The 23,790-nt window shown below is 38.6% G+C and overlaps 1 protein-coding gene across 5 annotated transcripts in view; it reads right to left on the bottom strand.

Moving 5' to 3' along the window:
• Positions 1-23: 23 nt before the first annotated feature.
• The window catches only part of Itgb1bp2 (integrin subunit beta 1 binding protein 2), a 30,199-nt gene continuing 6,432 nt past the window's right edge, over positions 24-23,790 (bottom strand). The window contains exons 11-13 of one of the 5 annotated variants that reach the window (XR_015451037.1): positions 7,573-7,692; positions 1,483-2,200; positions 24-238 (exon numbers count right to left, since the gene is read on the bottom strand). Coding sequence is in view for 3 of the 5 variants with exons in the window: in XM_087210531.1 (XP_087066657.1) it covers positions 14,862-15,059; positions 15,586-15,657; positions 22,719-22,727 (279 nt within the window). In the remaining 2 variants the exon portion in view is untranslated. Of the gene's footprint in view, positions 2,201-7,572; positions 7,693-7,765; positions 15,060-15,585; positions 15,658-22,718; positions 22,728-23,790 lie in introns of those variants that run through there. The other 4 variants (XM_087210531.1, XR_015451038.1, XM_087210529.1 and 1 more) reach the window with 4 other exon arrangements.

Here is a 23,790-nt window from a genome sequence, read left to right as displayed (position 1 = left end):
CAGAAAACCTAACTCCAATAGGCTTAAACAATAAAGATGATTTATTGACTCACAAAACTGCAAATTCCAGATGAGCAGGCTTTGTGATTGGCTTGATTCCATAGACAAGTATCATCGAGGACCTAATTTCATTCCATGTGTCACTTTGGCCTTCCAAATTATGAACTTCAACATAAAATCTGACTCCCTTCTGGATATCAGAAGGGCTGTAGCATTTGCAGGCTTCATATCAGTCACACTACACCATCAAAAAGAGACAAAGAGGGCCAGGGATTTAGCTCAGTGGTGCCGCTGCCTGCCTTAAAACTGCAAGGTCCCGAGTTTGATCCCCAGTACCAAAAAAAAAAATACCCCCCCCCCCCAAAAAGAAACAAAGTTGGCTTCTGGTATCTCTCTCAGACTGAAAGACAAAAACAAAAAGCTTCTTCCCCCAAATACTTGAGCAAATATCCTCTAACATTTCATTGACTTGCCTTGGGTCACTGGCCCATTAGTCAACAATCTCCTTGACTAGGACAATGGTATGCACCAATTGGTTAAGCCCCAGTTGCCTAAAGCAATCACTGAGAAAGAGTATAGGATTATACCCATGGTGTACCCCTCTAGAAGCTAGGGATGAGATCAATGCCTTCAATTTTGTGACTACTAAGAAATGGGGACAATATGGAGTGGACATTGGGCAAAGAATCACATCAGTGACTAAATATTTTGATCCAGCAACTATGTTTCTAGGAATCCATCCTATAGCTATATTAGAACATGTACACAAATAAGTATGTTCAAGGAGACTGTTTAAGTTGGGTTTGGTACACATACTTTTAATCTCAGCACTTAGGAGGCTGAGACAGAAGGATCTTGAGTTTGTTTTTGTTTTTTTTTTGGTACCGGGGATTGAACTCGGGACCTTGTGCTTGCAAGACAGGTGGCGGAACCACTGAGCTAAATCCCCAGCCCAGGATCTTGAGTTTAAAGCCAGCCTGGGCTATACAGCAAGCTTGAGGCCAGCCTGGACCACATAAAGAGACCATGTCTCAAAAAAAATTGGGAATTGGAAACAACTGAAATGCCTGGGACAAATTAATGACATAGCTGTACAAAAAAGAATAAGGCAGGTATACGTGTATTTATATAACACAATAGTTTTTATTTTTTTGAAACGAGGTCTTGCTATGTAGTCCAGGCTGGCCTTGAACTCACTATGTAGCTCAGGCTGGCCTCAAACTTGGGCAATCCTCCTGCCTGAGTTCCCCAAGTGCTGGGATTAGAGATGTGCACCACCATGCCTGGCCTATATGACATAATCTTGAAGATATATTATATGAAAAAAAGCAGAGTGAATAATAGAATGTTACCATTTCTGAAAAAAAGATAAGAGATGGATACATAAATATGTTTTTATGTGTAGATAAGGAAAGACAACTTTCCATCAGTAAACCAACCAGATAAAGACACACAAACACACATGCACATACACACACATACCCATATATACTTGCATATCCATAGGCCATATCTGAAAGATACACAAGAAAGTTGCAATAGTGATTGCCTCTGGAAAGAGAACCAGGGGAAAGAACTAGAGAATAGGAATAAGGGAATAAAGGTAATATATAACTTCATTGTATATTTTTCATATTGCCTAAATTTTTTGCCATATGCATGTGGGTTCTTTTGTTTTGTTTTCTTTTTTTTGGTACCGAACTCGGGACCTTGTGCTTGCAGGGCAGGCGGTGGCACCACTGAGCTAAATCCCCAGCCCTTGTTTTGCCTTTTTTCTGGTACTGGGGATTGAACTCAGGGCCTTCACACTGAGCAACATTCCTAGCTCTTCTTATTTCTTGAGATAAGATCTAAGTCACCCAGGCTGGACTCAAACTCCTGATTCTCTTGCTTTATCCTCCAAGAATGCTGGGATTACAGTACCTGAGTGCTCTACCACGCCCAGCATTTGTATTGTTAGTTAAACTTCAAAAATATTTTAAAGCCACACACACACATGCACAGACATGAAAAAATATTATAGTGCACACAATCTTTCACCTAGCATTTACACATCTAGGATTTTATCTTAATGGTATACTCACACATATTGGCAAACATACATGAACACAGCCTGGTGTGGTGGTGCACACCTGTAATCCAAGCACTTGGGAGGGCGAGGCTGGAGGGAGAATCACCATGAGTTCACAGCCAGCCTGAACTATGTAGCAAGATCCAAAACAAACAAAACAAGATGCATGAACAAACATATGTATTATACTAGTGTTTCTAACTAATCAAATTCTAAAAACCACTTAAATATCCATTAACAGATGACTGGTTAACTATATCATAGTATACCTATAAAACTGAAAATAATTTTAAGAAAAAGGTAGAATTCCATACAGCAATGAAAAAGCATGAACTATTGATATATTAAACATAGATGAAGCTCACAATGGTATTTTATTTCAGTACTGAGGATTGAACCCAGGGTCTTCGCACTGAGCTTTTTTAAAGTTTGAGACAAGGTCTTGCAAAGTTACCCAACCAGGGCTTGAACTTGCAGTCCTCCTGTCTCAGCCTCCTAGAATCCTGGGATTGCAGGCATGTACACCACACCTGGCTTCACAATGTCGAATGAAAGAAGTCAGATGCAAAAGAGTGCATACTATGTATGATTTCATTTACATAAAATTCAAGTGTAGGCAAAAAATCTATGATTATAAAAGTGAGAGTGTGATTAATCTTGGGAGTGTATTATACCTGAGAGGGAGCCCAAGGAGCCAATCTTTTGTGGTGCTGAAAATGTTCTGTATTTTTATTTTGGGGGAGGTCATATAGGTGTATACATATGTAAAAAATGTATAAGATTTATGTAACTTTTCCATATGTTAATTTATACCTCAATAAATAGAAAAAGAATAAGGTAGGCTATATAATAATATGGAATAGATTTTAAAATATAGAGGTATACTTTTTTTTTGTGGTACTGGGCATTAAACCCAGGGCTTTTGCATTGAACTATATTCCCAGCCTGTTTTCATTTTGTATTTGAGAAAGGGTTTCACTAAGTTGCAAAGTTGCCTAGGCTGGGCTTGATTTTGCTCCTTCTGCCTCAGTCTCCCAGTGCTGGGGTTACAGCCATGCACCACTACACCAGCACCAAGATAGGTTTTTATGTGTGTGTATGTTCATGTGTGTATCCACACATAGAAACACATACACAGGAAGAACATGGTTTTGGACCCCATTGCGAAGAGTCATTGAAAAGGTCATAAAACCACAATTCAGAAGAAAGGAAATAGAGCTACGTAATTGAGAAAATGCCTCTTCTTGATACTGTTGTACCAGTCTACAGTGATCATCTAGGAAGTACTGAACGTCTTATAAAAGAGTTTGTTTCCCACATGAACTTAATTATAAAGCAGTTAATGTGTGACCACATGGAAGAGATTGTGGCTTTCCATTTATTTTATTTTTTTTTTGCACTTTATTAAATTCTTTTATTGGTACACTGTAGGTATACAACACAATTACATTTCTCATTGGGAATTGTACCTTTACATAATGCATCTTGGTTCTTATGTTTTCCCCATTCCTAGCCCTCCCTTCATGCCCTCCACCCTTCCCTATTTACAAAGACTTTATTTCCATTCTTTCCATTTCTCATCATTTTTCCTTTCCCTTCTTTCCTTTCCCCTGCCCCTCCCACTACCCCTACCCCTTTGGACCTTTACTTCCTATTTTGCATTATCGATTATTCATTCTAATCATTGGTACATTTTAGGTATACAATATAATGACATTCATCATTAGAAATTTGCACCTTTACATAGTCTCTCTTGGTTCTTATTTTTCACCCTTGCCCAGCCCTCCCTTCAACCCCTCCATTCCTCCCTATTTACAAAGATTTTGTTCCTATTTTTCCATTTTCTCATATTAATCCCATTCCCTTCTATCCTTTCCCCTAGCCCTCCCACTTCCTTCCCCTTTGCCCCTTTTCTTCCTTTTTCACATATAAATACCAAATAGTTTCTCTGGTGTGAGAAACTGAAAGTGTAAATAAGGACTAAAATGTATAATAGGCTTTCTATTTAAAAGAAGCACATAAGAAGGGTTCATTATGGGCTGGAGATTTGGCTCAGTGGCACCGCGCCTGCCTCGCAAGCACAAGGTCCTGAGTTTGATCCCCGGTACCGGGAAAAAAAAAAAAAAAAAAAGAAGGGTTGGTTACAAAATAAAATTGCTGAAGTAAAATGGAAAACAAGAGAAATTCTCAGAATGCAGAGGGAAAAGCCAAAGGAATTAAGATGAGAAAAAGAGATGTAGAGGGCCTGTGCAGGAGATATAATCTATGGTGTAACAAGAATACCTGAAACAGAGGACAAAGGAAATGAAGCTGGAACTATAATGGCACTAACTGAAAACTTTCCAAAGTTGAACAAAGTAGGCCTGCAAATGAAGAAGGCTCATAGGGAATCTTTAAAATTCAATGAGAAGAAAGCAACACCTAGACATATCTTCATGACTTTTTTAAATTTCAAGGATAAAGAAAAAATTTTGCAAGTATCCAGAGAAAGGAAAGTTACCTTTTAGAGGCAACCTGCAAAAGTCAGACTGACCTCAGATTTTTCTCTTAACAATTCGAAATGCCAGAAGACAATGGAACAACAGCTACAGTTTTAAGGAAAAATAATTTTGAACCAAGAATTATATACCCTGCCAAATTAGTATTTGTATATGAAGACAACTGGAAAACAGTCTCAGATACTAAGGGCTTCAGAAAGTATATCCACCAAGAACCTTCTCTGAAAATTTTGCTGAATGATTTATTGCAGCCAACAGAAAAATTAAAATGAGTAGGGAGATAATTGTATGAAAGATTTGATGTTTAAACTATTTAATGGTCTAAAATTATTACATATAGGGCAATAAACCTAATGCAAAATAGATTTGTAAGCTAGAACTAAATTTTTCAGTTTATGTAGTATTAAGTGCATGCTAAATATTCAATGTATTGGGCAAATACACATACACATATATAGTGCTCTGGCAGTAAAGTATAGGAAACAGAAGAAATGATGAAAAACCACAACTCTATCAAGGTGAATTCTGGAGCAGATGTTTGCTCTGAGGTCAACTGATGGCTGGTGGCCTATAGCCCAAGATTTACAGGTCCCATACTCATAGGTAATATGTAATTTGAGTTCAGGTTGAACAGAGAAAAGAGTGGATGTGGCATGCATGCCTGTAATCCCAGCATTTAGGAGGCAGAGGCAGGAGAATCGCCATGAGTTTGAGGCCAGCCTGGGCTATGTAAAGAGTTCAAGGCTAGTCTGAACTACATAGGGAAACCCTGTCTGAAAAGATACAGCAGCATATTTGAAGAAAAATAGCTGAGAATTCATGAAAGATACCAATCTTCAAGACTCAGGAATCCCAAAAGGGGAAGGGAGAGGGGGAAGAAATCCTTACCCAGACACACTGTGGTGAAACTTTAGAACATCGAAGAACATCTTATTCCTTATAAAGGAATAAGAAACTTTAGAACATCAAAGAACATCTTATTCCTATAAAGGAATAAGAGACTTTGTATCTATTTATGGACGTACATAGCACTATCTATGAAATATTCTTGCCAAGAAAAAGAGAATCCAAATCTGTATTTAATGAAGCATCTACATCTAATCAATATTCAGGAAATACAGGTTACAAAACACCTCCATGGGGATACAACCAATAAAATTCATTGTATAGGACATTCTCTAGGATAAACAGCCCATTCTTTCAACAAATAAATTCCATAGGGGGGATATGAAAGAGGCATCTATAGATTAAGGAATTTAAGAAACATATCAACAGATTGCAGCATATAATTCTTTTTTTGTTGTTGTTCCTGGGAATCAAACTCGGGACCTTGTGCAGCATACAATTCTTATATGGATACTGATTCAAACAAATTAAAAAACACATAAACATTTGAGATAATATGAAAATTCTGATCAGCATACATTTGATCATATTAAAGAACTCTTCATTTTTTAGAAGTTGTGGTTTTGCTGTAATGTTTAAAAGTATCTCATATTTGGGCATGGTGGTATCTGCTTACTATAGTCTCAGATTCTTGGGAGGCTGGTGCAGAAAGATCACCTGAGCCCAGGAATTTGGCAACATGATGAGACCCTGACAAAAGAAAGAGAGGAAGGAAGAAAAAAAGAAAAGAAAGTAGGAAAAGAAGGAAGGAAAGAAGAAAGGAAGACCTCATACCAAAATATTTATGGTTTAAATTAAGTGATATGATGTCTGACATTTGCTTCAGAATAACCTTGGTGTATGGGTCAGGGAGTAGGCATTAGGGGAATATAGATGAAACAAGATTGGCCATGAGTTAAAAACCACTGAAGCTGAGTGACAGGAACATGCGAATTCACTATACTATCCTCTTTTTTGTTTTTGAAATTTTTCATAACAAAAAGAGAGAAAAGAGCCAAAGAGAAAAAGACAGATTACCTACAAAGAAATGACCGAGAGGCCAGGGGTGGTGATGCACACCTGAAATCCCAGCTCTCTGGGAAGCTGAGGCAGGAGGATCATAAGTTCAAGCCCAGCTGGGAAACTTAGTCACTTAATAAGAGCCTGTTGAAAAAAAACATGAAAAAGAAAGGAAGGAAGGAAAGAAAGAGAGAGAAAGAAAGAAAGTGAAAGGAAGGAAGGAAGAAAGAAAGAAAGAAAGAAAGAAAGAAAGAAAGAAAGAAAGGAAAGGAAGGAAAGAGTAAAGAAGGAAGGAAGAGGGAGCTGGAGATGTAGCTCAGGTTGAAAGCCTTGGGTTCAGTCTCCAATACAAACAAAAAATAATATCCAGGGGTCGGGGATTTAGCTCAGTGGTGCCGCTGCCTGCCTCGCAAGCGCAAGGTCCCAAGTTCAATCCCCAGTACCAAAAAAAAAACAAAAAACCAATATCCAGTTGAGCAAGGAGGCACATGCCTGCATTCCAAGCTACCGAGGAGGCTTAGGAGGGAAGATTGTGAGCTCAAAGCCAGCCTAGACAATATGGCAAGACCCTTTCTCAAAAAAAAAAAAAAAATCCAAGTGGGGAATGGCACTGCATTTTTGTAATCCCAGCACTCAGGAGGTTGAGACAAGAGTATTGCTGCAAGTCTGAGGCCAGCCTATGCTACATAGTAAGTTCAAGGCCAGCCTGAACTACAAAGTGTGACCCTGTCTCAAAAAACAACAATCTGCTGCCTTCCTCGCAAGTGCAAGGTCCCAAGTTTGATCCCTGGTAAGAAAGAAAGAAAGAAAGAAAGAAAGAAAGAAAGAAAGAAAGAAAGAAAGAAAGAAAGAAGGAAGGAAGGAAGGTCTAGTTAGAAAATATGAGGAAAAAAAAGAAAAAGAATTTTTTAAAAAGGAAAAGAAAATATGAGGAAAAACCAGGCATGGTAGTATATACTTGTAATCCCAGCTACTTGGGTAGCTGAGATAGGAGTATGCCAAATTCAAGCCCAGCCTGGCCAATTTATTAAAACTTTATCTCAAAATAAAGATAGATAGATAGACTAGATAGATCTGGGGACATAGCTCAGCACTTACTGTTTGGATTCAATCTCCAATACGGTGAAAAAAGATGAAAGAAATTCCATTCACACGCCGGGGATTTAGCTCAGTGGTTCTGCCACCTGCCTTGCAAGTGCAAGGTCCTGAGTTTGATCCCTGGTACCAAAAACAAAACAAAACGAGAAATTCCATTCACAATATAGGGGAATAGATCTAGTAAAATATATATAAAATATTCATGAGTAAAACTAAAAAAGTTACTGTAAGTATAAAAATCTGATATATGGAGAGAAGTATAATATTCCTGAAAGAAAAATTTCATAGGGGAAGGGAGAGGGAAAAAAGAAAAATTTCATAACTGAAAATTGTCAGGTAACTATAAATTCTGATAACCCCATTGAAATTTGGGGTAGTAGATTAAGAGTATTAGAAAATTGATTCTGAGGTTCATCTGGAAGAATATACACAAAGCAACTTTTTAAAAAATAGAAATGAGCTGGGTGTAGTAGCATACACCTGTAATCCCAGCATTTCAGGAGGTTGAGGCAGAGTTCCAAATTCAAGTTCCACCTGGGCAACTTAGTGAAACCCTGCCTCAAAAAAAAAAATTAAAAAGAGTTGGGGATGTAGCTCTGTGGTAGAGCGCCCCAGGTTTGATCTCCAGTACTGAGAAAAAAGAAAAGAAAAGGTAGCTGGAAAGAAATTTTGTTCATGTACAGAAAAGGATACTAATGAGAAGGGGCATTTTATCAGTAAAACTATGAAAAAGCTCCAGAATCCAAACATGAGGTACAGTAGGAGTTAGGGACGGCATATAGGGCTGAAAAGAATGTAACTGAAAGTCTATACATAATTTTCATTTAAAAATATCTATTCTTAGGGCCAGGGATGTAGCTCAGTGGCACAGTGCTTGCCTGGCAACTTCAAGATCCTGAGTTTCGCCCTGGTACCAATAAATAAATGAAAATATCTATTCTGGCTGGGGATGTAGCCCAATAGTAGAGCATATGCTTAGCATGAGCCAGATTCTGGGTTCAATCCACAGCACTGGAAAAAAAACAAAAACAAAAACAAAAAACTACACTCTTCCTGTGACCAGGATTCTCAAAATAAAAATGAGACACATTATTTCCACATCTGGTTGAGAAATTTAATAGATAACATCAAGTATTGATAAGAGTAGTGGGGAATTTAGTGCTGCATATACCTTTGGGTGACTATGTAAATTGGAACAGCTTTTCTGGTAGGAAATTGAGGAATAATTACTAACATTTTAGATCTAGAAAGATATGTATGCCTTCAGCAATCTCACTTCTGGGAATTTACCTTCAAAAAAAAATACTAGCACAAATGCTCAAAGATACACGTACAAAATTTTCATTGCTGCCCAATTTGCAATAACAAAAACTTGGAAGTAGGCCAGGGATTTAGCTCAGTGGTTCCACCGCCTGCCTCACAAATACAAGGACCAGAGTTTTATCCCCGGTACCAAAAAAAAAAAAGCTTTCCAATTAAAAAACTTGGAAGCAATATAAATATCTATAAACAGAGAAGTACACTATGGAATAGCTATACAATAAAGTACTATACAGCACAAGAATGGATGTCAGAGATCTCTATGTACTGAGAAATATCTTCAAGACTATAATGTGGTATAGTTAATGATTACAGAAGGTATAGAACAGCACTATAGAATGCTTCTAGGCTGTGGTTGTGGTTCAATGGTAAAGCCCATGTTTAGCTTTCTAAGGCCCTGGGTTTAATCCCCAGAAGAAAAAAAGAAAGGGAAAGAGAGAAGGAGTGAGGGAAGGAAGAAGTGAAGGAAATGAAATAAATGATTCCAAGTTATCCAAAAACAAAGTAACAAATATCTCCATAGAGTAGGTAGGTATCTACTGAGATTTTTTTCTGTGTCTCTACATGTTGTATGTTAGTATATATTTGCAAATGCATAGAAAAATGTTTGGAAGAATGTACTCCGAACTGCTAAATGTGACTTCCTCTGAAGAATAAATTGGAGGATTCAAATATTTTACTTTTCATTTTATTTATTTCTGCAAGCTGGTTGCTTTTTAGAAATAAAGGAAGCTCATTCCAAAATGTTGAACATTTTTAAAGTATCAAATTGAAACAGGTAATATTCAAACCTATCTTTAGTGCTGACATTTCTCAAAATTTTCAATTTCATAATTAACTACTGGTACCTCCCACCATTTCCACTCATATGTTTCACCATTATTTTAGTTTTATCTTTGTTTTTTTTTGCTATTATTTTAAACTCATATCTAAAATAAAATTCATGGGCTTGAGGTAGAGCTCAGTGGTAAAGTATTTGCCTACCATGCTCAAGGTCCTGGGTTAAAAAATAAAATAATTTCATTACTAGAATATTTAAATAATTAGTTATAACTCATGGTTTTCCTATTTTTGTTGAAAATACTAGCCCTAGGGCTGGGGATTTAGCTTAGTGGTTCCGCCGCCTGCCTTGAAAGCACAAGGACCTGAGTTCGATTCCCCCTACCAAAAAAAAAAAAAGAAAATACTAGCCTTTAGGGATGGGGTGTGGTTAATGGTAGAATACTTGCCCAGCGTGTACCAGGCTCTGGGTTTTATATCCAGCACTGCCAGGGCAGGGCAGGGGAGTCAGCACTAACCTTCTGAGCTGGAAAACCCAGAAGAAATGGACAGGTTCCTAGATACATATGATTTACCAAAACTGATTCAAGAATGTTGAATAAACCAATATCAGTCAACAAAATTTAAGATGTAATTAAAAACTTACCAACAAAAAAAATTCCAGGCCCTGACAGATTCATGGCTGAATTCTACAAGAAATTTAGAGCTGGGGATTTAGCTCAGTGGTTCCACTGCCTGCTCTGCAAGAACAAGGCCCTGAGTTCGATCCCCGGTACCAAAAAAATAAATAAATAAGTCTTTATAAGAAATTTAGAGAAGACCTAATGCCACTATTTCTCAGACTCTTTAAAGAAATTGAAAGGGAAGGAATACTCCTAAATTCATTCCTGGAAGCAAACATTACCCTGATACCAAAACCAGAGAAGGATCCAACCAAAAAAGACAACTACAGGCCAATATCCCTAATGAACATAAATGCAAAAATCCTCAATAAGATACTGGCAAACAGAATGCCGCAAATCATCAAGAAGGTTATACACCATGACCAACTTGGATTCTTCCCAGGGATTCTGGGATGGTTCAACATACACAAATCAATAAATGTAATACACTATATTAACAGAGCCAAGGACAAAAACCATATGATCCTCTCAATAGATGGAGAAGGTGTTTGACAAGGTCCAACACTCATTCATTTTAGTATATGTGCTGCCAAAGTGAGCACCAATACTCATTCAGGATAAAAACCCTAAAGAAAATTTGAATAGATAGATGGTCTTTATCTCAATCTGATAAAAGCCATCTATGATAAATCACACATCTTTCTTTTTTGGTACCGGCGATCGAACTCAGGACCTTACACTTGCAAGGCAGGCGCTGGAACCACTGAGCTAAACCCCTGGCCCTATCTATGATAAATCAATAGCCAACATCATATTAAAGGGATAAAAACTGAAAGCTTTCACTCTAAAATCAGGACCAAGACAAGGATCCCCACCGTCACCACTTTTATTCAATATAGTTCTAGAAACATTGGCTAGAGCAATTAGACAAGAGAAAGAAATAAAAGCAATAAGGATAGAAAAGGAAGAAGTTAAATTATCATTATTTGTGGATGACATGATACTCTACATAGAAGACCCCCCAAAACTCCACCAAAAGACTTCTAGATTTAATAACCAAATTCAGTAGCAAAGAAAGATACAAAGTCAACACTCAAAAACCAATAGCCTTCATGTACACGAATAACAAACTCACTGAGAGAGAAATTAAGGAAACAACACCTTCAATAGCATCCAAAAAAATGAAATACCTAGGAATCAATCTAATGAAGGAAGTAAAAGACATCTACATTGGAAACTACAGTACTCTGAAAGAGGTGGTTTCAAGGGCATGAGGGAATGGGGAAAAAAGAAGAGGCAGGATATATCATGTACAGGTGCAAATTCCCTATGATTAGTGTTAATCATTATGTATATCTAAAATGTACCAATAAATGTTGTGCTTCAAAAAAATAAGTCTCTATCACATATTGAGATATGAATATGACCCAGATATCCAAATACGTATTTAAACCCAAATGAACAAAATGTTTATAACATCATTTATAACTCCTAAACTAGAAACAACCAAACTATCCATCAACAGGTTAATACATAAGTAAATTTTCATATTCACATAATGGAATACGAATAACAATAAAATCGGTATGTACAAAACATGGATGAATCTCAAAACAGTATTTTTTCAAAAACAGTATTTTTGAGTGAAAAAAGCCAGGCAAAAAATAATATACACATTGTGACTGCACACATCTAAAATTCTAGAAAACATTAACAAATATATAGTGTGAAAAAGAGAAATCACTAAGTGACAAAGGATGAGAGAAGTGAGGTAAGTTGGGACGTGGAGGGGAAGGGGGGGCACTACAAAATGCACAAGGAATTTTAGGAGTAATACATATATTCTTTTTTTCTTTTCAGTACCAGGGATTGAACTGCTTATGTTCTTTATGTTAATTGTGTTCTTGGTTTCATGGGTGAGTATTCTGTGAAAAACTATCCAAATTGTAGGCTTTAAGTATGTGCAGCTTATAGTATGGCTTTGTTAACTCTAATTGGTGACTCTTATCAGCTTTACATCTACCAAAATATTCCTTAAAGTGTTTAGTGCACTCATGGGATCTTTCCTGGCTTGTATTTTTTTGTACCAGGAATCGAACTCAGGACCTTGTGCTTGTGAGGCAGGTGGCAGAACCACTGAGCTAAATCCCTGGCCCTCCTGGCTTGTATTTTAAACTGATTGCCAGACATGACTTGCATATTCACCTAAGTCATATATACCCATTACAAGATTTTCCTCCAGAAACTAAATTTTTCTTTCCCTAATACATTTACATTTGGCTATGGAAGATGAAAAGTTAGGCTCCCATTATTAAATGTGTCTTAAAAATAAAAAGCTCTAGGCTGCTTGCAGTGTCCCCTAGCCAGGGTCTTCTTTTGTGACTGCTACATCTATGTTTACCTTCCCTTTTTCTTTTACTTCCTTTATTTCCTTGACTTTTCTCCTCAGGAGAATGCTGCAAATTATTGTTAGTGTCCAACTGTGGCAGAGCAGAGGATGAAAAATTACTCCGAGTATAAATTCGGCTTTTATTCCAGGAGGCCCAGAGGGACTGCTCCACCAAGACTCGTTGGCATGAGAGAGTCTCATGAAAACAATCCAGATGTGAGAAAAATCTGGGCTTTTATTTGTAATCCATGGCTGTGAGAACAAAGGTGCAGAATAAAAACATTTGTGTAGGAGTTTTGATCAGAGGAAAAGGAAAAAACAGGATGGTTTGTCTGCTAAGCAAGCTTATAGGACCATGGAGAACACAATGGCTGGTGAAAACATCTTTAAAAGTAACTTTGTTTCTAATTCTGCTCCACAGTTGCCCTGCATATCTGCTCTAATCTTTAACTATGCATTCTAGGAGCTCTGTGCTGTTGCTCCAAGGATCCCTTCATCTTTGCATGCATTTCAATAACTCCATTGGCCAGTTTCCCCACAAATTATTATACTTGTTTAATTTCTTATAATATTCTAGTGACCACTGCTATCTTCTTCTGAATAAGCATCCTCTTTATTTCATGGGGCTATAAACCTGAGATAAAATACTGTAGCACCGCATGCCACAGGTATCATGTTTCACACCACGAGGTTCAGGATGTTCTATTGAGGTAGTCCTACCCTACATTAACAGGGTGCTTCACCTTTAGAACCTTCACCCTCATTATCAGCTGATTTTGATTCTTTTCCTTGGTGTGCCTAGGGCTCTAAAACAGAAAGAGATGAAAGATGAATGGATCAGTATAGAACTTCTAGGAACACTTTCTGAAGGTTCTCAGTGATGAGATGCAGTGGGTAGTTATAGCTCACATCTGATATAATGATCTCTTGGACAGCTCCATCTGCAATCACACAACTCTAGTGTTTCTGTTTCCAGAATGATAGCTGGTTATGGACTGAATACTGGAACATCAAAGACATGGCAAAAGGCCCATAAGTATGTGTGGCTAAGTGAGGAGAGTTATTCATAAGTGCTATGCATCCCAGATAAAATTAGCACAGGCAGCATTGAGTGGGAGTGAAGGATTGTTCTTTTACTTAAATTTGAGGGAATGTTTTCTAGGTGATATTCTTTCTTTATATTGTCCATATTAGTAATACAGAATAATGAGATCCTATTGGTACATGCATATAACATATTTTTATTTTTTTCATCCTGTTAACTTCTCTCCCTCCCCACCCCCCTGGCATAACTTTTAAACTAATGGCTTCCATTCATTTTTTTCTTGCAATTTCTTTTTGTTGAAGATTTTGGATTGTTTTTCAGTAGTTTCACAATCTGGGTTTTGCTGATTGCATCTCTTTTGCATAGTTTAGCATGTTCCTTTGACCTCTGTGTGCTGGACATGTTGATAAAATCAATAACATCTCTATAATGCATCTTTTACATTCAATGTCCTGTTTTGGTTTTTTTTTTGTTTTTTGTTTTGTACTGGGGATCAAACTCAGGACCTTGTACTTATGAGGCAGGCATGGTGCCATTAGGCTAAATCCCCGGCCCACAATCTCCTGTTTTTAGTGGTGTGGAAAAATTTTCCATCTAACCAAGGAAATGGAAGACATTTGATTTGCAGAATGACAAGGAGACCTTTTTACTAGGCTTGAAACAGATGGTAGGGGTCAAAGTTCAATAAATAGTATGGAGGTCCAAGCAAGATAGGATGGGTGAGTGGCCATGTAGTGTCAGATTCCCACTTGGCTGGTATGTAGGACAGTACAGGGAGGGAAGCAATCAAGCTGGAGTCAGAACTGGAAAAGTAGCAACAGTAGAGGCAGCAGCTGGGATAATTTCTTAGTGGATTACTCTACTTATAATATCTTGTTTTCTAAATATATCTTCTTCATTCCCATCTCTGTGCCTGTGCCTAGGATTTCTTCTCTGGCTGGAATATCTTTTCTGTCTCTGCCTATCCAAACCCTACTTATCTTTAATAACCAGTACAAGTTAATTCTTTTCCTCACTTTTGCTTATAAGGTCATAAAATATCTCTGGAAGGATAAATGAGAAATAACATTAATTACTATCCCAGGAAGGGAACTGGATGGCTTTTATAGGAAAGGGCTGAGAGAAAGATTACTTATTTGTTGTGAGAGGAACATTTATTTTGATAAAAGTATCTAATATAAAGTCTTCTGAAGTAGAAAGAGGGATACTGGAATTTATAGTTTGAGGAAAAGGAAGAAGGTCTGTAACAGCCTTTGTGGGAGAGTGTCAGCAAATATATGAGACAAATAAAAGGGTTGCTGAGCAGCTGCAAGGGCCAAGCTTGTGAGACCTAACTAACTCCATTTTAAAGTTTGACTCCATCTTAAATATAAGACAGTAAAGTGGCCTTGACATAAATTCCACTTCACCTAAGTCAACTATTCCCCTAGTCTCCTTTGTGCCCATAAACTAATGATAAAATGTCCTTGCTGTGGGACAACAGATAAAAAAAGAGACACAGCTCCTAACTCAATCCTCTGTCTGCCCAGAAAACAGATGCTCCCGGGCCCATTATCTATAGAACATTCTGTCAATGTGCTGATTGTTCCTTTTTCCCATAAACTCTACATGTAGCCACCCCTCAACCCCCCATGCTTGCTAAATATCAACCAATCATGTAACTGCTAAATGGAACATCCCCAAACCTTGCGGTAGCCACAATAAAAACCCTGCTGATTTGGAATTCGGGGCTCTCAATCCTGATCCGCTGTGTCGGTGACGGTTGAGTGCCCCTGCTCGAGCTTGAATAAACGACCCTCGTGTGTTTACATCGGAAACGGCTCCTTGGTGGTCTTTGGGGACTTCGCGATCTGGGCACAACAAGCTGAAATTGGATAGTATGAATTTATATTCGTCTGCTTGGTTCTCCCACTAGCAGTGTTCTGGGACTTTGGGAGCAGAAAAGGAGAAAGAGGACTGTGAAGGCAAGAGTCCCAAGGTCAGTTACACGGAACTGACTGCCCAGGAGTATGAGGTAGAGGAAGAATCTAGAACAACTGGGAGATTTTCTTCATTCCTTCCTTTTTTTTTTTTTGTGGTGGTGCTAGGGATTGAACCTAAGGCCTTAGGCATGTTAGGGATGTTCTCTAACCACTAAGCTATATCCCCAGCCCTAGGAAGTAATTTCTTGATCTGGGGAAGAGAAGTAGAGTGGCTAGGGGATCCTACTGAGGTGATGAGTGATGTATTTTGGAAAAGCCTTACATCAATGTAAAATATCACTGATCAATAAGGCCTCTGTGATCCCATTAGACTTATTAAAAGGACTCTTGGGCCGGGGATTTAGCTCAGTGTTTTCGCCGCCTACCTTGCAACCGCAAGGACCTGAGTTCGATCCCCGGTACCAAAAAAAAAAAAGGGACTCTTGCTAGGCTAGAGGACATGGTCCTCTTCTAAATTCTCTGTTCAGCCTTATGTTTTGGATGTTCTCAAATGGCTCTTAACAATGACTGAAGTTTCCTCCATATGACTCCAAGCAAGAATTCCTCTTCATTTTCCTTTTTGTACTGGAGATTGAACTCACGGCCTGAAGCATACTAAACTCATGCATTACACTGAGCTACATCCCCAGCCTTCCATTTGCTTCTTTATGCCTTGGTTTCCTCCTATATAGAAATTCGGGGCAACAATACCTATCCCACATCAGGCCAGGAATGTAGTTCAGTGGCGCCATGCCTGCCTGGCAAGCGAAAGGTCCTGAGTTCGATCCCTGGTACTCAAAACAAAACAAAACAAAAAAATACCTACTTTACAGAACAGGTATGAGGATTAAGTGAAATAATGCTGGTAGAAGTATCTAGCACCATGGCATTCAATGAGATACTGTACTGTCTCAGAAGGTAAATGAATATAGTCTCCCTTAATCCTGAAGCTGATAAAATGGTATAATAAATAAGCTATTACTTTAAGGGTTGGGGATGTAGCTCAGAGGTAGAGAACTTGCCTAGTATGTGTAACACTATGAGTTCAATTCCTAGCACACAATATTCCTAACCACAAAAAGCACTCACATACAACACGTTACCATTTTATAGAGCAGCAAACCTGGCTATCAAGAATATCTTCCTCACAAAGGTCTAGAAGAGCAGGGGAATTGGGAGGGGTAGGGGAAGGGAAAAAAGGGAAAGGAAAAAATATGAGAAGAGGAAAAAAATGGAAACAAGGTCTTTGCAAATAGGGAAGGGTGAAGGGGTTGAAGGGAGGGCAAGGGAAGGGGAAAAAAAAAAGAACCAAGAGACTCATGTAATGGTACAAGATCCCAATGATGAATGTAACTGCATTTTATACCTAAAATGTACCAATAAAGTTAATGGGGGAAAAAAGAAAAGAATATCTTCCTCACAAGCACAAGGTCCCGAGTTCGATCCCCATTACCAAAAAAAAAAAAAAAGAATATCTGGCTATCGTGACTTTCCTCCTGATGGCCTGCCCTGTGTCCTCCAGGGTATACTTTTATCTTGCTTTTTCCTCTTTTACTCAGAACAAGTTTTCTCTGCAGGGCCAGTTTCTCCCTCACTCTTCACTTTTACTTTTTCAAATAAATTTTGTCACTGCTAAAAAAAAGAGAGAGAAAATCTTACTTTCCTTACTGAAACATTATAAAATTGGATTTCAGAAATGTATACCTCCTCTTCTCAGGAAAAGAAAAAGCCCTCCAACTTTCCTAATGGACTGAAGGAAAAAACTTTGAGAAGAGAAAGAATAGTAAGAATAGTAGTAATGATTTTTATTAGTATAGTATATTAGTATAGTGATATAGTATACTAGATCTGGACTTCAGCAGAAAGGTATGGCCTAGAGATAAAAATGTGTGAGTTGCTCAAACTGGTGACACATGCCTATAATCCCAGCACTCTGGAGCTGAGGCAGGAGGATTTGTACTAGCCTAAATAGTGAGTTCACAGCCACCCTGAACTACATAGCAAGACCTTGCCTGAAAAAAATAAACAAAATGTGTGTGAATCATCTTCATTTGGGTGGTTCTGAAGTTCTGGACATAACTGAGAATGTCTAGAAATAAGAAGTAACTGAGCACTAAGGAACATCATTGAATGGCCAGGTAGAAAAACAGGAGCCTGCAAAGGAGACTAAAGAGAATGACTATAGAAGTAGGACAGTGAAGAGGAATGATGGACCATAAACCAATGTATGAAAGTATTTCAAGGAAGAAAGAACCATAAATGTCAAATTTTGCTTGATAGGCCAAATAAGATGAAGATGAAAAGTATCCATTGGATTTAGTGATCTTATCCCTACAGATTGCCCACCCTGGGCAGCTTAGTGACTTACTGAGACCTTGTTTCAAAATAAAAACATATACAGTGGACCCCCAAAATTCATGGAGGTTACATTCCTAGAGCACCCACAAATTGTGAAAAACTGAAAATTTCAGATATGGTCAGAAAAATGCCTATAAATGCCTATTTTTATAGTTTAAACCCTAAATATGCTATGTCTCCTGCAATTATGTAATTTAATAAAATACTGTATTAATAAAGCCTTAGAAGGTACAAGGGATTTTGGCAGTGTATTAGGGATCTTAGGGCTTTAAGAAGAACAAAACTGAGAACACTTGAGATAGCTACACGCAGTACAGCAACCTGTTATGATGTGGGAATGCTGGTGCATCTGCCTGAGATGGGTTACAGGGCAGCAGCCCAACAGCAACAAGGAGAACTGAATAACGCTCTCAGATTGGTTATTTGCAAACCTCCCACCAAAAAACACTTTTGGGGGCTGGGGATTTAGCTCAGTGGTTCTGCCACCTGCCTCGCAAGTACAAGGACCCGAGTTCAATCCCGGGTACAAAAAAAAAAAAATTTGGAGGATATCTGCAGTTTCTGTGAAATTGCAGGGGTTTCTATGAACAATTATTAGGCTCTAAGGAAAAATCAGCGAAAGACTGAGGCCGAGAACTCTGAACTGCAACTTCACGGGGGTATACTGTAAGGTGGTAATCAGTTCACGAACTCAATTTTTTCCACAATTCTGGTCGCAAACTGAATTAGACAAAAAACAAATCAAACTTCCCCATAAGGTCAACATTGAACCTAACCATTGAATTTGATTTGGTTCTTGTCCAATTCAGTTTGTGACCAGAATCATGAAAAGAATTAAGTTCATGAACCAAGGTACCACTGTATTGAAAAAAAAACAGAGGGCTGAGAACATAGCTCAATGGTAGAGAGCCTGCCTAGCATGTATAAGGGCCTCAGTTCACTCTCCAGCACCACAATAATAAATAAAATTTTTAAAAAGGGGCTGGGGATGTAGGTTGCTGTAGAGGCTCTGGGTTCAATCCCCAGTACAGAGAGAGAGAGAGAGAGAGAGAGAGAGAGAGAGAGAGAGGAAAGAGAAATGAATGTGATAGAGAATAGGAATAAGGGAAATTTGGAGTGTAGCTCATTGGTAGAAGGCATATTTAACATTCGTAAGGCCCTGAGTTCAAGCATCAGTGCCCAAAAATGAAATGGAAGAATATAGTTAATTCAAAAAGTTTGAGCTGGGTGTGATGGCACACCCCCATAAGTCCAGTACTTGGGAGGCTGAGGCAGGAGGATCACAGTGAGTGAGAGGCCAGCCTAGGATATACACAGAGTTCAAGGCCAGCCTAGAATAGTGAAATGAGATGCTGTCTCCAAGAAAATAAAAAGTTTGACTATAAAGGAGAGAATGAAGTTAAGTAGTAGCTAGAGAAGGATGTGAACTCAAGAGAAACTATAAGACTAGAGAGAAGAGCGCACACCTGTATCCCAGCCCTTGGGAGGCTGAGGCAGGAGGATCATGAGTTCAAGGCCAGGCTGAGCTACATAGCGAGTTTAAGGTCAGCATGAGTTACATAATGAAAATGAAACCCTGTCTCAAAACAACAACAAAAAAACTCCCTTTTTAATGCATTTTATGTATTTTTCTATATTCATTTTATCTCTAACGTTTTTTAATGTTTTGGGTTTTTTTTGGTACCGGGGATCAAATTCAGGACCTTGCGGTTGCGAGGCAGACAGCAGAACCACTGAGCCAAACCCCCAGCTGATGTTTTTTAATTTCAATGAATCCCCTATGTATGTCAACTTACCCATAGATGAGATCAGGCATGTTAAGGGTAGTATGGCCATAGACAACTTACCCATAGAAAAATGACATTAAGAATAAGCTGATGGGCCGGGGATTTAGCTCAGTGGTTTCACTGTCTGCTGCACAAGCACAAGGACCTGAGTTCGATCCCCGGTACCAAAAAAAAAAAAAAAAGAATAAGCTGCTAGGGAGGCGCAACTCACTTTCTGGTCCCCATTCTGTCTCTCTTAGACAGAACCTATCTTTCTCTCAATAAATTTTTCCTACTCTTAAAAAAAAATAAGCTGCTGGGCAGGCTCTGGCACCCCAGACTTCTAAGATTAAAAGCTGCCAGCATTAGAAAAAAAAAAAAAAAAACTGCCAGCATTAGAAAGACTGTGCTGGGTATGGTGACAAATGTATTCCTGTAATCCCAGCACTTTTCAAGGCTAAGGCAGTGAGGTCACAGGCTCGACCCCAGCTTGGGCAATTGGGCATTTAGTGACTTAGGGACACTCTGTTTCAAAATTAAGAAAAGAAAAAGTGGGTCGGGGATTTAGCTCAGTGGTTTTGCCGCCTACTGCGCAAGCGCAAGGACCCGAGTTCAATCCCCGGTACCAAAAAAACAAAACAAAACAAAAAAGTCTGGGAATGGAACTTAGTGCAAAAGCCAATCCCTAATACTGAAAAAAAAAAAAAGGACTCTAAAGGGTTCAGTTCAAAAGGGAAAGTTTATTTGTACTCCAAATCCATAGAATAACAGCAAAGCCAGAATAAATATCTTGGAGGTGCAGGAAGCCCCTTTACTTCTGATCAAACTTTTCTTTAGGTAGAAGTCATATCCTTGGACACATTCCCTAACATTCCCTAATCTTTTTCTTTCTTTAATTATTTTTTGAGACAGGGTCTTGCAATGTAATTCAGGCTGGCCTTCAACTCACTATGTAGACAAGGCTGGCCTCCAACTCAGCAATCCTCCAGTCTCAGCCTCCCAAGTGCTGGGATTAATAGGCATGCACCACCACTCCCAGCACATCCCTAATCTTGCCTCAACCTCCAAATTCTCATCCATGCTACACTAATCTTGCACCTTTGCTTATCCCTTTTACCTCATCTCCCTTCTAGCTCCCAATGAGACCTTATGTTCATTGACTCTGAACTGACAGGAAAAGACGCTAAGAAAACAACTTGAGATAATTTTAGGTTTAGTTACCTTCCTTGTTTAATGTTTCTTGGAGTTTGCAACTATCAGATTCTTGGCTACTCTGCTGAGGGAGTAAATATAACTCAATGAAGACTCAAAAAAAGATAACTCTTCTATTTAAGAATCTAAGCTGATGCTGGGGATTCAGCTCAGTGGTTCCATTGCCTGCCTCGAAAGAGCAAGGTCCTGAGTTTGATCCCCAGCACCAAAAAACAAAAAAAGGCTCAGAAGAATCTAAACTGAGCATGGTTGTAATACAAGCACTCAGAGAGGCTAAGGCAGAAGAACTATAATTCTGAGCAGAGCTCCAGCAATTTGGCAATTTAGCAAGATCTTGTTCTCGAAATGTAAAAGGGCTGGGAATGTAACTCAGTGCAAAGGCCCTGGGTTCAATCCTGAGTTATAAAAAAAAAAAAAATTTTAACTGTATGTTCTAGGGCCAGGGGCATAATAAGCTCAGTGACAGAATGCTTCTGCAAGGCCTTGGTTGACTCCCAGCACCACACATACACACTCAAAAAAAATCTCCATTATACCCAACCAGGTGGCGCACACCTGTGATCCCAGCACTTGGGAGGCTGAAGGAGGAGTTCGATATGAGTTCAAGGCCAGCCTGGGCTACACAGTGAGTTCAAGGCCAGCCTAAAGTACACAGAGAAACTTCCTCTCAAATACACACAAACACACACACATACAAAGAGCCTAGCATGGTAGCACATGCCTGTAATCCTAACACTAGCTGGGTGTGGTGGTTCATGTCTATAATCCCAGCAGTCAGGAGGCTGAGGCAGCAGGATTGAAGTGAGTTCAAGACCAGCCTGGGCTACAGAGTGAGACCCAGTCTCACAAAACCAAAAAAAAGAAAACAAAAACAATCCTCACTCCAAGGCTGAGCAGGGCAGGGCTGAGTAAATGCCGGCTTAACATCTCTACCATCATCTGGTTTAGTCATCCAGCAAGAAGAAACAAATATGAAATTCCAGCAATAAGAAATGAACAAAAGATTGGGAACTGAAGACCATAAGTGCTTGCTTTTTGCCCATTGACCAGATAACTAGAACTATCTGCATTATCTATGCAGCATGGGGTTTTTATTATTTTTCCTAAAGAGGTCTCTTTTTGGTAATGACAAACGTGTTTTGTTTTTTTTTTTAAAGTCTGGTTTTTCTCAATACACCTTTAAAGGTTTTTAAATTGTTTCCTATCTGGTCAAGTTGAGATTTTTTAAGAACTTCATTTTTAATTTGTAATAAAAGTTTACAATTTGATTTTTTTCAAAAAAGTCCAACCCCACCCCACCCCCCAAAAAACCAAAAACAATCCTAACACTCTGGGAGGCTGAGGTGGAAGGACTGCAAGTTGGAGCTCAGCCAATAAAATAATAATTAAAAAGGGCTGAGGATGTAGCTCAGGGCAAGGGCCTTAGGCTCAATCCCAGTACTATAAAAGCTAAAAAATTAAAATAAAAGGGGCCGAAGGTTTAGCTCAGTTGTTCCACAGCCTGCCTTGCAGGTGCAAGGTTCTGAGTTCGATCCTCGGCACCAAAAAAAAAGTAAAATGAAATACCCTCTGCCCCAGTCTTATTCTCCCTACTCTTCCATACCCATACAAATAAATCTCTTTTCTTCAGATTTTCATTCAAAATATACTTCTTCATTTGGGCATGGTGGTGTACACCTATGATCCCAGCACTTTGGGAAGCTGAGGCAGGAAAATCTCAAATGCAATTTCATAAATTGGACACACATATTTAAATGCCACATTGTTTCTCTGATGTGAGAAACCAAAAGTGGAAATAAGGACTAAAATGTATAATAGATATTGGGAAATGGGAAGAAAATGTTCAAATGGGAGGAGGGATAGGGAGGTGGAAGGGAGAAAGGAAGGAAGGGACAAGAAAAAAAGGAAAAATAGAAGGAAAAAATGGAAACAAAGCTTTTGTACATAGGGAGGGGAGGAGAGCTTGAGGGAAGGGGGGAATGGGAAAAAATGAGGCGGGCGGTATTGTGTACAGGTGCAAATTCCCTATGATGAGTGTTATCATTATGTATGTCTAAAATGTACCAATAAATGTTTTGCTATTTTAAAAAATTCAATTTCAGCCTGGGCAATTTACTGACTTTGTGACACTCTGTGTCAAATTATAAAATAGGAAATGCAAATAAAAAATACATTGATATTCCATTTCACCCCAATCTGAATGGCTATAATCAAAAATACAAAAAAAAATGCTGGTGAGGATTTGAGGAAAAAGAAACCCTTCTATACTGCTGGTGGGAATGTAAATTAGCAATAGCCACTATGGAAATCAGTATGGAAGCGTCTCAAAACAATTAAAAACAATGCTACTATTTGATCTAGCTATACAATTCTTTGATAATACACAAAGGAATTAAAGTCAGCAGACTATAGGGATAACTGCATACTCACATTTATTGTGGCACAATATACAATAGCCAAGATATGGAACCAACCTAGGTGCCCATCAACAGATGAATAGATTTTTTAAAAAGTATATATACACAATAGAGTATTATTCAGCCATTAAAAAAGATAAGAATTTTTCATTTGGAGAAAAATGGATGGACCTGGCAATCATGTTGAACAAAATAAAGCAGACTCAGAAAGACAAATACCTCATGTTCTCCCTAATATATGGAATCTAAAAAAGAGGACAAGAAAGTAGAAGGAAGGGCCAGGGATGTAGCTCAGTGGCACTGCACCTGCCTGGCAAGTGCAAGGTCCTGAGTTCGATTTCCGGTAC

The sequence above is a fragment of the Heterocephalus glaber genome, unplaced genomic scaffold (genome assembly GCF_053883595.1).
Source record: "Heterocephalus glaber isolate CG9 unplaced genomic scaffold, H.glaber_assembly_v1.0 deba00001145, whole genome shotgun sequence".
Taxonomy (NCBI): domain Eukaryota; kingdom Metazoa; phylum Chordata; class Mammalia; order Rodentia; family Bathyergidae; genus Heterocephalus; species Heterocephalus glaber.
The sequence above is the reverse complement of the archived record's forward strand: the minus strand, read 5'-3'. Positions and strand labels throughout refer to the sequence as shown.